We start from the raw sequence: 13,249 nt of genomic DNA, 5'->3' as shown, positions 1-13,249 counted from the left end.
ATTCAACTTCATATACTCTGTCTTTAAGGTCTGAAGTACTATCTTCATGGCCCGAAGTTCTATTTTCTGTGCAATCTAATCTGTTGATGATGCTTTCAAGTAAATATTCCATTTTATTTCTTGTGTCTTTCATTTCCAGGAATTCTGATTGGTTTCTTTTCATTATTTCTATTTCCTTATTGAAATGATCTTTCATCTCCTGAATTTACTCTCTCAATTTGTTTCTTAGATTTTCTTATTTTATTGAATATTTTAATAATCAGTTTTTAGTGTCTTTCTCTGTAATTTTATCCCTTTTCACATCTATGGAATCATTTGCTGGGGGATTGTGAGTTTGGCAGGGGAGGGATTTGTTTGCCTGTTTCCTCATGCTTTCAGAGATCTCAGACTTGCACATCAGTTCAGATGGATTCCTCTTTCCCTTTTATATGTATGTCTTCTGCGAATAGTTGTCTTTTTTGCTCTGGGATTCTCTATTTTTGATGTATGAGTAGGTGTCAAGGAGTGGGACCTGGGGTCCCCCTCTAGTTGTTCCTCCTTGAGACCTGTTTATTGGTTGGGGATTTCCGTCTTCCCTATTTTATGTGTTAAAGAATTGTTGAGGCTTTCCATGAAGCTAGATCATGTATGGGATGAGATTTACTTTTACTTGGCTGAGTTGTGAGAATTGCTCAGCAGGAGGATCTCTTTTTTTGGGGGGGGAAGGCTGGGGATGCTGGGGATTGAACCCAGGGCCTTGTGCTTACAAGGCAAGCACTCTACCGACTGAGCTATCTCCCCAGCCCCCAGCAGGAGGATCTCTACTCTGTGAACTCAAAGTATCCCAATCACTTTTCAGCACCTGTTAGAGGAACAAGGGATCCAGGAATAACAATAATGTTAGCCACAAATGTACAACCTTAAGATAAATGCCTGATGTCTATTTCAATAACAATAACATTAATTGCTATCTTCATAGGAATGGTGAGGTAAGCATTTAGCGGCAATATCAAGAATTAAAAAAAGACTGTGAACTAAATCAGGCATTAGATATTAGGTATCTTCTACATCATCCACTGTATTACTAATCACAAAATGAATGGAGTAGGAATTCCATAAACTGTATAATCTATCTTATGGTGGGATTACAGTTTCTTTCTTAAGTAAAGAGAAAACAAGGTAAAAAGGCAAGAGAAAATTTGAAATATTTAAAACATAGGAGAAGCATTATGTAGGCAGCAGATGAAAGCTATAAAAGAGAAGCAAAAATAACTCAGAGTAATAAAAACAATGAGAGGAAGACAGAACATGAAAATCTGGCTATGAGTGGGGACAGAGTGAAGAAGAGGCAATAAGAAGGACAAAACCAAGGTATGAACAAACAAACTAATGTAGATCAAAACAACAAACCCGTATATAATTTTTCTCTTCCTATGTCAAAGCAAGGCTAAATAATAAATGGGTGAAGAAAAAAAGCAATTAAAATGAAAGAAAAATTATATGAATATATTTGTCTCAAACCTATTCACTTGGTAAGAACACACATATGCACATGCACACACACACACACACACACACACACACACACAAAACCATGCAGAACAGTAAAAGTAAAAAATTATAAAATATAATGAAAAAAATGTTAATTTTTTTAAGTCACAAAAATTAAAAGTGGGGGTAATATGGAAAAGAGGTAAGTTCTTAATGAAAAATAAAGGGCTTATTTCTGCCTAGATAGTCAAAACTGTTGGCCAAGATGGATTTTTATTCTCAGTGTTTATTTGGGGGGACTCCGTAACCCCTGTATCAAGGGTTGGTGTTGCCAGGTTCACGTCTTTGTGTTTCTCACCGAGCTGCCAGCCACAGAGGCAAGGAGTCAAACCTGGTTAGAGGAGTCCTCAGCTTCCTGTCTCCCAGTGTGTGGTAGGATAGACTGGAAAATGGCAAGTTGTGTATTCCCACAGTGGGGAGTCCTAAATTGGAAGCTCCAGGAGTTGGTATTTAGTCCTGGCTGAACTTTGGAACTCTGTTGGTGGATATTTAAGATTTGATCCACATCCCCTGGTACTGGGGAGATGCCAGTCTCATCTGAGTCCCAGGAACTTCCCATAAAATCCACTTTTAGGGTGTGTTGTGTAAAGCTCCACAGGTTTCATATTCCTCACTATGGTTGTGAATGTCCAGGGCAGACACATCTGCCTGGCCGCTTTTGATGTCTTCCCAATGGCTCTGATGGGAAGTCAGCAACAGAAGGAGCTGCTTCCTTGGTCTCCATAGACTGGGTACCCTGTCTCTTTGCTCCTATTTCAGTCACATGGGTCCAGGCACACTCTGAGTACCTGCTGGGTCAGCTGGCAGCTTCCCTTACGATGCCACAGTGTTCGTAAATGGTTACCACACTGGCAACCCTGTTGAACCATCCACCTGTGGCCAAGCAATTTTGGTTGCTTTTCACCCAACAATTCCCTCACCAATTCTGTGTCCATTAAGATCATCCTCCTACTCTATTCCACAGGCTCCCCAAATCGTTTTTTTGGCCATGATTTCCTCTCTCTCTCTTTTCCTGTGTTCCTCTCACCCCTCAGCAGCTGAGGCTGCCATTACTGCTGCCAGTCAAGGAGGCATGTCTTCTTTCTTTTTTTTTTTTTTTTAAATAGTTTAATGTATTTTAGTAGCAAACTTACAGGAACAGCACAGAAGACAGATAACATTAAAAACATGTACTTGCATGTAGGACAACTCAGAAAAGGATAGTGAATGGATGGAATCTACTGTATGATAAAAATGCTACAAACACCAGTTAGTTGCTGTCAATAAGAAATTTACTTGTTTAAAAAAATCCAAATGCTGGCATTGTCCAGAAAAATTTAACGGTTTTATTTTATAATCATTATAAAGTTGAACTGCTGAAACTTGTTCACTGAAACATTTTGACTTGCATTAATGCTTTATATCCCCGCATTTATTTAAAAGTTCACACACAAATGAAAATGGAAAAACGGCCAATACCTGTTTCTGTCCCCTATTTTTCCATTCACAATGATGTACTTAGGTACCTTTTGACCCCATGGAAAAAAATATCTAACATTCAGAACTACCAATAACAGGAAGAAGAGAAAAAAATTTTTTTTGAGAATGAAATAGTTCCCATCATAGTGAATTCTTAAGCATGTTCTCCACGGTGTGGTAGTTGGATGTCTTTTGGCATAATTGTTACATGTTTGGCATGGATAGTGCACAGGTTGATGTCTTCAAAAAGGCCAACCAGATAGGCCTCACTTGCCTCCTGCAAATCACCAATAGCTGTGCTCTGGAAGCACAGATCTGATTTGAAGTCCTGAGCAATTTCTCGCACCAGATGTTGGAAGGGGAGTTTGCAAATCAGAAGTTCAGTGGACTTCTGATAACATTTAATTTCACGAAGGGCCACAGTACCAGGCCTGTAACGATGAGGTTTCTTCACCCCTCCAGTAGAGGGCGCACTCTTGTGAGCGCCTTTTATAGCCAGTTGTTTTCTGGGTGCTTTACGACTTCCAGTCGATTTGCAGGCAGTCTGCTTTGTACTAGCCATGGTAGAAAGACCTCCTCACTTAACCCCCTTCTCCTTCAGAGCTCAGCAAGCTCATGTCTTATTTCTTATATATGAAGTTTCTGACTTTGGTGTCTCCATGGTTTCTTTACTGTGGAGTATTGAACTTCACTGAGTTCTCCTAGGTACCCACCTTGTTGAGGAGCAGTCTCAGCTCTTAAGTCTCATGTTGAGACTGGGAAGTGCACTCCCTCCTGTAATTCACCATCTTCTTCAAGCGAGTCTCCACTTTTTAACAGAAAAAAAAAAAAAAATCACCAAAAAAAATGTCTATTTGGCTTACTTGGGTGTAAGCCTCTATGTAAGAAAGATTTTATCCTATAGTGTTAGAGAAACAAATAAGAAAATATTTGCTAAGGCTTAAGTGATCAAGAGAAATAGGAATGTCCTTATCAGGAAAGGTGAAGGAGGGTGGGTGGGGTGTCCTCCAAGTCAGGCACCTGACTACAGACACCACACTGGGAGTTGGGGAGCCTGAATCCTATTCCCACTTCACCCTGTTATTCATGAGAACACCAGCCCAGAAAAAGGAAGTGAACTACCTAATGCAATCCCAGGAATTAAGAGTTTCTCAAACGAACCACCCACTGAACACCAAGAGCCCACGACTGCAAGATGGCATTCTGCTCCAACGATCAAACGACTTCTTCAAGACCATGTAAAATCGAGTTGATGCCTGGTCATTTCTCAATTCATAAGGTTTTGCCCATAAATGTTTCTTCCTGATTTACTCTAAGATATCTCGCCTATTAGGTTGAATACATCACACAATAATACATTTCACGACGTCCCAAAAAGCACCATGAATCTGAAGGCTTCCCTGGTGGACCAAGCTTAAGAAAATGCTCTGCACAGAAGTGTGACCTGCCACAACCCCTCCCAAACCAGCACTGGTGAGGGAATAAAATGGAACAGAGACCCAAGGCGAAGGCAGGGGAAGGCCTGGAGGGCTTCTCAGGGAGCACAGAAGGTATTTTACTTAGAGAAAAACTATGGAATGATATTGACTAGGAAATTAATGGAGGTGATTCTAGATTAGGAATTTCAGAGATTATTTTTTAACTACTTTTTGGTTTCAAATATTTTCTCATTTTTCTGCAATGAACATGTATTTCTTGTTGTTCACAAAGGGGAAAAAATACCTGATCGATAATTCTCTTCCCTCAACCCCTCTTTTAAACATTTTTGTACCCCAGGGAGAATGGTGACAAGACAGACATGGGCAGCAGTGGTGGGCAGACCCTGTGGGTCAGCAACAAAGCACCCCAGCTCTCCAGAAAGTTGGTCAGAAGGACAAAGCTCTCCAGACACAGCAGACTGGAGAACTTCTGTGTTCTGACTTCAGTGTCCTCTAAGCGCCCAGGTGCCTTTGTGACAAAGTCCATGTACTGTCCTGTGCTGCTTTGCTGGAATAAGCCTCCAGACTGCAGGGATTTCAATGTGCTGGAGAAGCAGACCTAGAGCTATCCCAAGCAAGAGTCCACTTCCCACCCTCTGTGCCTTCAGCTAAAGCAACTGTACTATATTTCCAGACTCAAGCCAGTTCCATGCCAGCTGGCTTTAGATACACTTTAAGATTACAGTTTGACAAGTTGCTTTCTAACCCAAAATGTGAAAATCCTTTCTACTCTGATTTAAATCCTCCAAATTTCCTCCTACTGATATGATTGGTTCATGATTGATGCAAAGACATGGTGCACCCAAGGTGGATCTGTATGCAGGGCCTTTCGTGGCATGATTCCTAAGGCTGAAGGACAGGGCTGTATGAACTTCTGAGTCCTAAGACTTGGTTTGAGTTTACTGTATTATTTACTGCTTGTTGTCCTTGGGTAAATCAATAAATTACTCAACTTCCTCCTCTGTAAAATGGGGATTAAACAGTCTCTACTTCACAAGTAAATGAAATGCTAGGAACTCATTCGTCCAAAGACCAAGAAAATTCTAAGTGTACCCTGAGGGACATTTAAACCCTTCATAAGGCCCAAACACCTTCATTTATAAACACCCTCCCCAAAATGGCCTCAAACATATTAAATCATAGCTACATCCCATAATAAATACAAATGCATGTGCAATTATAAGTAAATATTCACCATAAAAATATTTTGAAGCTGATTTTTTATAACTGGGCCTTTGAAATCTGGATGCAACTCATTTTGCAATCGATTATGGTTTCTTAATGATTATCATACATATTCAAGAATTCTTGTGAAGTGGGGAAAAAAATCTATCCTACAAATTGTTTTCAAATATAATGAAATTTTTAAGAACACTAAATTTAATAATGAATAGAGTTGGCATGATATTGTTCAATAGACAAGTTTGATTTTGTAGTTGTCCATTCATCTTGTGGAGTCAACATAATTTTTCAAGACCCAAATATTTCTGTTGGCCCCAGAAAAGCCTTTAGATATTGAGCTTAGCATGTCTAATAGACGAGCTACTAGGTGCCCCTAGAATGTCCCCAGAGATGTGTAGAGGATACCCCCAGGGGTGCTGATTAAAATGCACATTCTCAGGCTGTACCCTGAACATGGCATGCAGCCCAGGAACCAACATTTTAAACAAGTTCCCCAGGTCTCCAGGGAGATTTGCATACTAACATCCATGAGTGAACCACCTGGGGTCTGTGTACAGGGAAGTTCGGGAGGGCTTAAGAAGTGGGCAGGAATCTGCGGCCAGTCTCCCCCCACATCACGGCCTGTCTGCAGGCCTCGAGCAGGGCAGAGCAACCTGCAAGGTAAAACAGTGGTCGCAGTGCTGTGCACCTCGATGGAATCTGAATTTCGCTTTTATAGAGGCAGCTTAAGCAATCTGCATGCCACATTCAGCTCCCAGATGTTGAGTTCCCTCTTTCAACTGGGAATGAATAATTTATAATTCCATTGTGTTAAATCCAAAATAATAAGCCTGTCTGTTGAAGCGGTGCCGAAGTCCACACTTTGAGGACACACTCATAAATCCTTAAGCACTTTCAAACTAGTTGCAGACAATTTATGTAGTGGCTTTTGAGAAACACTGAGCAGGAGTTTTTGCAAAAGTGTGTTGTGAAGAGCATCTGCGGCAGAATTATCCAGTGCTTGCCAAAATGCAGACTCCCAGGTCCCACCTCCAACCCGAAACACCAAACTGTGCACAGGTGGGACCCAGAAAACTGCATTTTTAATAAGGGCCCGGGGGGCTCTTGCACACAGGCAATTCTAAGAAGTATGACTTCTGACGACAGCTTCACCTTCTGTGCATCCGAGCTGATCCCTGGAGGCTGATTTCCATCCTGTGTTAGCTCTGTCTTCTGAGTAGAGGTGTGGTCCCTGCCCAGGGGTCAACCCTATTCCATGGGTCACAAGCGTAACTTCAAGGGAAAAGGCCAGTCACGCTACATTCCCTTCCTAGAAAACTCTAAACATACAGAAACTTGCAGCTACTCCCCCAGAGACGGGAAACTTGCCATCCTATTCTCTGAGGCATCCCACCCTGTTCCCAAGAGACATTCCTGAGGTCTTTCTGAAGTGAGAAGCCACCTTTTGTTCTTTGGCTGGGATGGCTGACATTGGGGCCCCGGTTGAGTCAACTTCACCTTACGCGTCTTAGATCACCTCCCTGCAAATGAAACGATTTTCACCTCCTTGGTCAAGATGCTGACTTCTCAAGTCTGATTGGTCTGAAAATTACCTGAGGGCTTAGGCCATCCCAAGAGGGAGCCTCCGGAGACCTCGGAGTGATTTATTTTGAAAGATTGGTTGCTGCACTTAAAGGGTTGCTACCTGGGGAACAAAGAGCAATTTTCTGGGCAGGAGGAGGGTTCTGCTACAGAACCCAGAAGGCATTTCTTCACTCCCAAGGGCCACAGCTTTTGGCATAGGAATGCAGATGGGGGAGGCTTCTAGAAATGAGAAGCAAGGAGAGCCAGCCTGACACTGTCATTACAATAACGAAGTGTCTCCGTTGACAGGTCATTTGGTGGAGCTGACTCATGATTAAAAGAGAGATAATGGCATTTTTTTTTTTAAGAAGTTCCTCCCAAAGAGGAAGGAAATGAAAGAGCCCTTCAGAAAGGGGCTGTCTTGCTACAAACCTATTTGCACACATCGAAAACTAAGTGCTTCACTCTGAGCCAGGAGAGCTGCCCGTGAGACTCTGTCAACCAGTCTGTGACAGACAATCAAGGCCCCTCCCAAGTGGAAGCCAGACTGGCAAAGTGGGAGGCCTACGGCAGCCACGCAGGACTGTTCTTCACTTCCACCCTGAAAAACATTCCAACTTTTCTTAACGAGCACTACTTCTCCTAACTTTATTTCTCAGTGTTGATAGAAACGTGGCTGCAGACATGGACTCCTCTGTTATAAAAAGTAATAACGATAGTGGCAGCACAGTGGTCAGGAGCCATGGGCCCCTTGCCTCTCTGTGGACGGGTGGCAGGGAGGGTGGGGCCAAGGTCAGCAGGAGAGCCCCGATCCTGCTAAAACAGCAGAATGGCTCTGCCTGGCTCCAGGGGACTGTTGGCACAAAAATGTGGACTGGGTTTTACTAGAACTTTCCAATTTTCAGAAGAAGCTAAATATTCAGATTTGTAAGTTACTACTCCTCATTTTTAATTATCAGCTACACTTTAACTTTTAAATGCCACAAATAAAATTAGCACAACATCCACTTTAAAGACTAGAGGCTGAGATGGCAGTGCCAGGTGCTCCCCAGGTCTCAGGTACTGACGAACAAATGGGCTGTTGGTGTCCAGCTCTCTTGGAATTCACCAGGAGACTGGGGGCTCTGTCTGGTCTGAGGCACCAAGGCTGCTGCTAGAGTTGAAGCACCCAATGCCGTGGAGGGTTGGGACTCAGGCAGTAAATGTAGGCCCAATACCCGTCCTCCTGCATCGGACCCCATAAAGGGGACTTTCCTTTCCCTTCCCACCAGATGAGCAATAGCACCCAGAACATGTCCCAAAGAGGTTGTCCTTCCTTCTTCCTTCTTAGAGAGACCCCTGAAGATCAACTCAAATGTCAGCTTCTCTGAGATGCCTCACCCAATGTTTTCAGTGACAACTAATCCCACCCACCCTCCTTCCTCTGTGTTCCACAGAGTCCAGGCACCCATTACCGAGCCAGGTGACAGTGCTCCAACATGTGGACAAGCCCAGGAGCACTAGGGGTGGAGGTTGGGCTGGGGACACTATTCCCAAGCAGTCACCATGGGTCCTGTGTCTCACAGTTACTATTTTGTTTTTAATCTCACACACTCTGAGGTCATAAGGCTTTCATCTCCCCATTTTACAGAGAGGAAAGTAAAGCTCAGAGAGCCTAGGTCACCTGTCCAAGGCTGTGCAGTCAGAATGAGACTCAGCAAACTGGAACCCAGGCCTCACCAAAGCTGTGTTTTTCTGTACCTAGAAACTCGTCCGTCCAATGCCACAAAAATTTCTGATACAAGAAACTAAAGAATAAAGTTCTATTCTCTAAGCCTTGGTTAGAAAACTCAAAATGAAGTCCCGCGGAGGTTTAAGTGTGTGTGGGACCCTGAACGAACACACAGAATGCCAGGAAATGACCTCCGCCATGTTTCGTTCGTTGGAGAAAGAAAGGTATCGAAGGGAAGGGAGCAAGTGCGGCCCTCTGCGGACGCTCTGCAGGCTTCAGCTCGGGTGCCCCCAAACGCAGCTGCAGAGGCAAGGGCTCGGGAGCAAGTAGGTGATTTCAAGGAAATTCCAGGAAGCCCTTCAGTGGTGAAGGAGTGAGCCAGGAGGAGAGGGAACCTAAGGGAGGCAGGTGTCCCCACACTCAGCCCTCCGGCGGCCGCTAGGAGACTGAGGACACTCCTCAGAGCCAGGAGGAAGCTTTGAGAACAGAAGAGAGGAAGAAGGAGGGGGCAGAAAACAGAGGAGGGACAGAGAAGGAGGCCCTCCCAGCTCCCTAGACACACACCCTAGAAATTATTCCAAACAAAACAGTAATTTTAGGGAGTCCAGGACATAAGTGGCCCAGGTCTTCGCTACATGTGAAAGACAAGTTTCTCCCCGCTCCCCGCAGCAGGTTCACACACTGCTTCAGTCATTTAAGAAAAGCTCTATCTACATTGAAGCACCTAGGGGTGCTTAGCTGCTCCGTCTTTCAATCCACCAACACCTCGGAAATTCCTGGCCCCAAGACTCTCCAGTGGCCACACATGGGGTAAGGCTTCAGTTCCCGTACAGCAAGTCAGTGTCAAAATCAATTCGAAGGCACAAGGAACCAGTGTGGCTGCCAGCAATTGAGCCTCATTTGTGCAGCTGAGACAGTAATATCCTTCCTCAGATATTCAGAGGAACCTGTTTAGAATGCAACATCAAACCAGGAAGATGCTGAAGATAACTTTGCCTGACTTGAGTTTTTGCTCATTTATTTTCCAGGAATATCTGTAATAACATGGTGTTACAAACTATTGCTCATTTCTTCCTTCTGCCTGGGCTCTTCTCTCTCTTGTGGCTACATAGTGGCTCCTCTGGAGAATCCTTTGCAGACTGCTCATTTCCTTTTTTCTCTGGAAATCTCTCAGGTCAGAGTGAGAAGATGAGCTCCATACCTGCAGGATTAGTTTGGTCCCTCTTATGGGGTATCCCAAGCAATATGTCTCAGGTGTCAAGGGCAGGAGTAACACGAGAAATTGGAAACCAGCTAAAGGATAAAGGACTGGTGGAGGGACTTGGAGCACTCCCCTAGGAGGACCAGGAGAGTCAGAGCTTGCTTCCTTCACCAGTGCATGCCAGCACCTAGAATAACGCCTGGCACGTAGTACACCCTCAGCACACCCTGCCCCCAAGCCAGTTCGCAGCAGGTGAAGAGCGTGACCTTCACTCTGCAGATGCAGCCTGGGAGAGGACTCCCGGCCCCCGGCACCATTCCTGCTTGCACTCAGAACTCTCCCCCATATGCAGACATTCTGGAGTTTCCAGGAATCACACCTGTGCCCACACCTACTTCAAGCACCCCCACTCCTGGGCACATGTCCACCCTCAAGCTGGACACCCAGTGTGAACCCGTGAGGTGAAGAGTTTTAAAATGTCTGGACTGTTCTTCCTTTAGCTGGAAGTTTCTTCATTGGCCTGTCTGTCCTCTCTTCCTTCTTAACAGATTAAAAGATGCACACTCACACACTAACCAGCCTTGCACCAACACAAGCCATGGCCCGTTTTGCGACATTGGGCAGTGTGAGGTATGAAACCGGGGAGTTTGTCACCTCTGTAAATGCACAAATTTCCAAAGGCTTGACATGTAAAGAACATTCCAGACCTAAAACATTTTTAGTCAGTTGAGACTAAAATTAAAACTTTGGGGTGACTTGACACTTGTGATTGATTGTCTTTCATGCTTTCCAAAGCTCTAGGACACCAGAAGCTGTACTTGGGGAAGTGGTTTATTCAAGTTCTCACAAGATAATGACAAAACCAAGACCAAAGAGAACTGAGTAAAGAAGAAGTTAAATTAGCCTTTAAACTGTCCCTCACTGACTCAGGAAGCAAGACCAAACTGGTCAGGGAGGTAGAAGTCTCACTATATTTTTATTTTAAACAGTCTACAACATATACCACTGTGCTTAAACTATGCAGCCAACTCTGGAGAAAACAGTGACCATATCTTATTTCTTGTATCTTCAGGGTTCCACTGCCTGGCATACAGTAGACAATAAGTTGAATGGAATCTACCTGAACCAAGGAAGGGAACTAGCTATGGGGCCTTCTTGGTACCAGATGCTGAGTGACATGATTTATATAAATTATTCCACCCAGTCTTTGTATCAGCTCTCTGATAAGCATCAACCACCTTTTGCAGATGAAAAAGAAGATTCAACAGAACTGGTAAGACAGGGCCTAAACCCAGATGAGAGGAATAGCAAAGACCACGGATGCCTCTTCCAAATAGTCACCGTGTTGTAAAATGTTCTGACTTCACCGGGCATTACAGCTTACATGGTGCTCCTAGCTCCAGAAGCATTAGGTGCTTTATGTAATTTGGAATATTAAATAACTAGAAGTTATAGTAGTCTATCAAAATGTACCTGGACCAAAGAATAATGGAGAGAGCATTTGGCCGGCTCTCCTGGGGACGGATGGTGATTCAGCCAGAGGTGCCCGAGGTGGGAGAGAGCTGTCAGGCACACTTGCTCTTTGAATAAGGATCCTAGCGCAGTGCCGGACGCCCCTGCACATGAATTATGGCTCAAGCAAGAAACACAACAAAGCAATTTGCCTCTGTAACTAATTCCTCTTGTCTGCAGTGCTGAAGGAGCAATACTTTAGCAGGCAGTGAGCTGGGTAATTGGAAATAAGGGCAACTCTCAGAGTAGGCTGGGGAAGGTTGAGGAAGGCTGGTTTTTGTCAACCTAGGGGCTATTTTTTATAATCAGTGTCTATGGGCAAAAAAATAAAAGAAATAAATTCAGAAAGGGAACTAAGCAAACCTTCATCTACCATCACAGGAAAATTCTTGTTCCTTTTTAATACCACCTTGAACCTCTATCAAATAATAGTGAAACTTGGCTCTTTGACCTTGGAAGGAGCCTTGGAGGTCGATTATTCAGCTAACATTTCTGCATATTGAGCAAAATGTTGCCAAAATCAATGTTCTTTCCAATATAGACAGAGAGGTGGCAAGACCAGGACTTTTCTGTAAGCACTTTTGTCTTCTGATTGCTAAGCCAAACCCAAGCTCTGCTTTGCTTTCGCAGCCACTATTGCTAACTGGAAATGCTGTCAGATCTATGTGCCCAGAGATCCAGGAGATCATCTACAAACACACACGCACACACACACACAGAGTCTCTCTCCTACCAAACTTGGCACCCTCTCTGTGCATTGTCCCTCACTGTTACAGTATCAGCCAACATCCCATCCATGGCTTGGGAAACATGATGCACACCCCAACAAGGATCTGCATGTATACCCAAGGCAAGGTCTGGTTTCCCATTTCATCAGCTGATTTCTGTGGCCAAAGATTTTAAGTACAAAATTTTCAATGGCAAAATTATAGGCTGGAGTCTTCCCTTTGGCAACTAAAGGAAAACCAGTCCTGGAGTAGGATCTTTTTCCTTCTAGAGATTTTACAGATCAGACAACCATTTAGGCACAAACTTTTGAAACTGAACCGAATACAGAAAGATGGAGTGTTCCACTCGTCAAGTCTTAGTGTCATGAACGTGACGTTGACTCTGGAGAAGTGCTTTATGAAGCTGCTAAGAGCAAAGGGGAAGACTCCAAGAGCAAACTCAAAAGTGATCAGAAAACCACTCTGTTCGGTAGTGGAGCAAGGAATCGGCACTTCCTTGGGAAGTCCTGCCCAGGGAGACGGAAGAAGAGAAGTCAAGGGTGCCTGGCAGAAAGGAAGTCGATGGTGTAGGTGGAGGACTGAGGTGGCAGGGTAAACCACTCAGGGACTGGAACAGAAAAAGGTCCAGTGGAGAACTTTTGACATTGATTGCCATTTATTCCTAATACTGCATCAATAATATAATGTGGTTCCCAGCTCAGAAACCTCCAGTGACTTCCTATTGTTTCTAGGATGCAATTCCAAAACCTGGGCTTGCTATCCAAGGCCTTCCCACTCAAGGCTGGCTCCAGCTGTCTCCCAGTCCATAGCTGGTTCCCCGTGGGTGAGAACTGCTGGCTGGGGCACCAGGGCAGGGGTCCAGCTCTAGTGCAAACCCCCTCTCTCT

The 13,249-nt window shown here is 44.2% G+C and overlaps 1 protein-coding gene and 1 non-coding gene across 2 annotated transcripts; both read right to left on the bottom strand.

The window, feature by feature from the left end:
• Positions 1-703: 703 nt before the first annotated feature.
• Positions 704-784, bottom strand: Trnat-ugu (transfer RNA threonine (anticodon UGU)). Its single transcript has one exon. It is a non-coding gene; the product is annotated as a tRNA-Thr (tRNA).
• A 2,358-nt stretch (positions 785-3,142) lies between these two features.
• Positions 3,143-3,550, bottom strand: LOC124985795 (histone H3.3A-like). The gene has a single exon (XM_047554401.1). The coding sequence runs from the start codon at positions 3,548-3,550 to the stop codon at positions 3,143-3,145; it is 408 nt and encodes a 135-aa protein (XP_047410357.1).
• Positions 3,551-13,249: the final 9,699 nt, after the last annotated feature.

This window comes from Sciurus carolinensis, chromosome 5 (assembly GCF_902686445.1).
Source record: "Sciurus carolinensis chromosome 5, mSciCar1.2, whole genome shotgun sequence".
Lineage (NCBI taxonomy): Eukaryota > Metazoa > Chordata > Mammalia > Rodentia > Sciuridae > Sciurus > Sciurus carolinensis.
The sequence above is the reverse complement of the archived record's forward strand: the minus strand, read 5'-3'. Positions and strand labels throughout refer to the sequence as shown.

Coding starts and splice junctions, on each gene's coding strand:
- LOC124985795 (XM_047554401.1), bottom strand. CDS start 3,550: ATGGCTAGTACAAAGCAGACTGCCTGCAAATCGACTGGAAGTCGTAAA.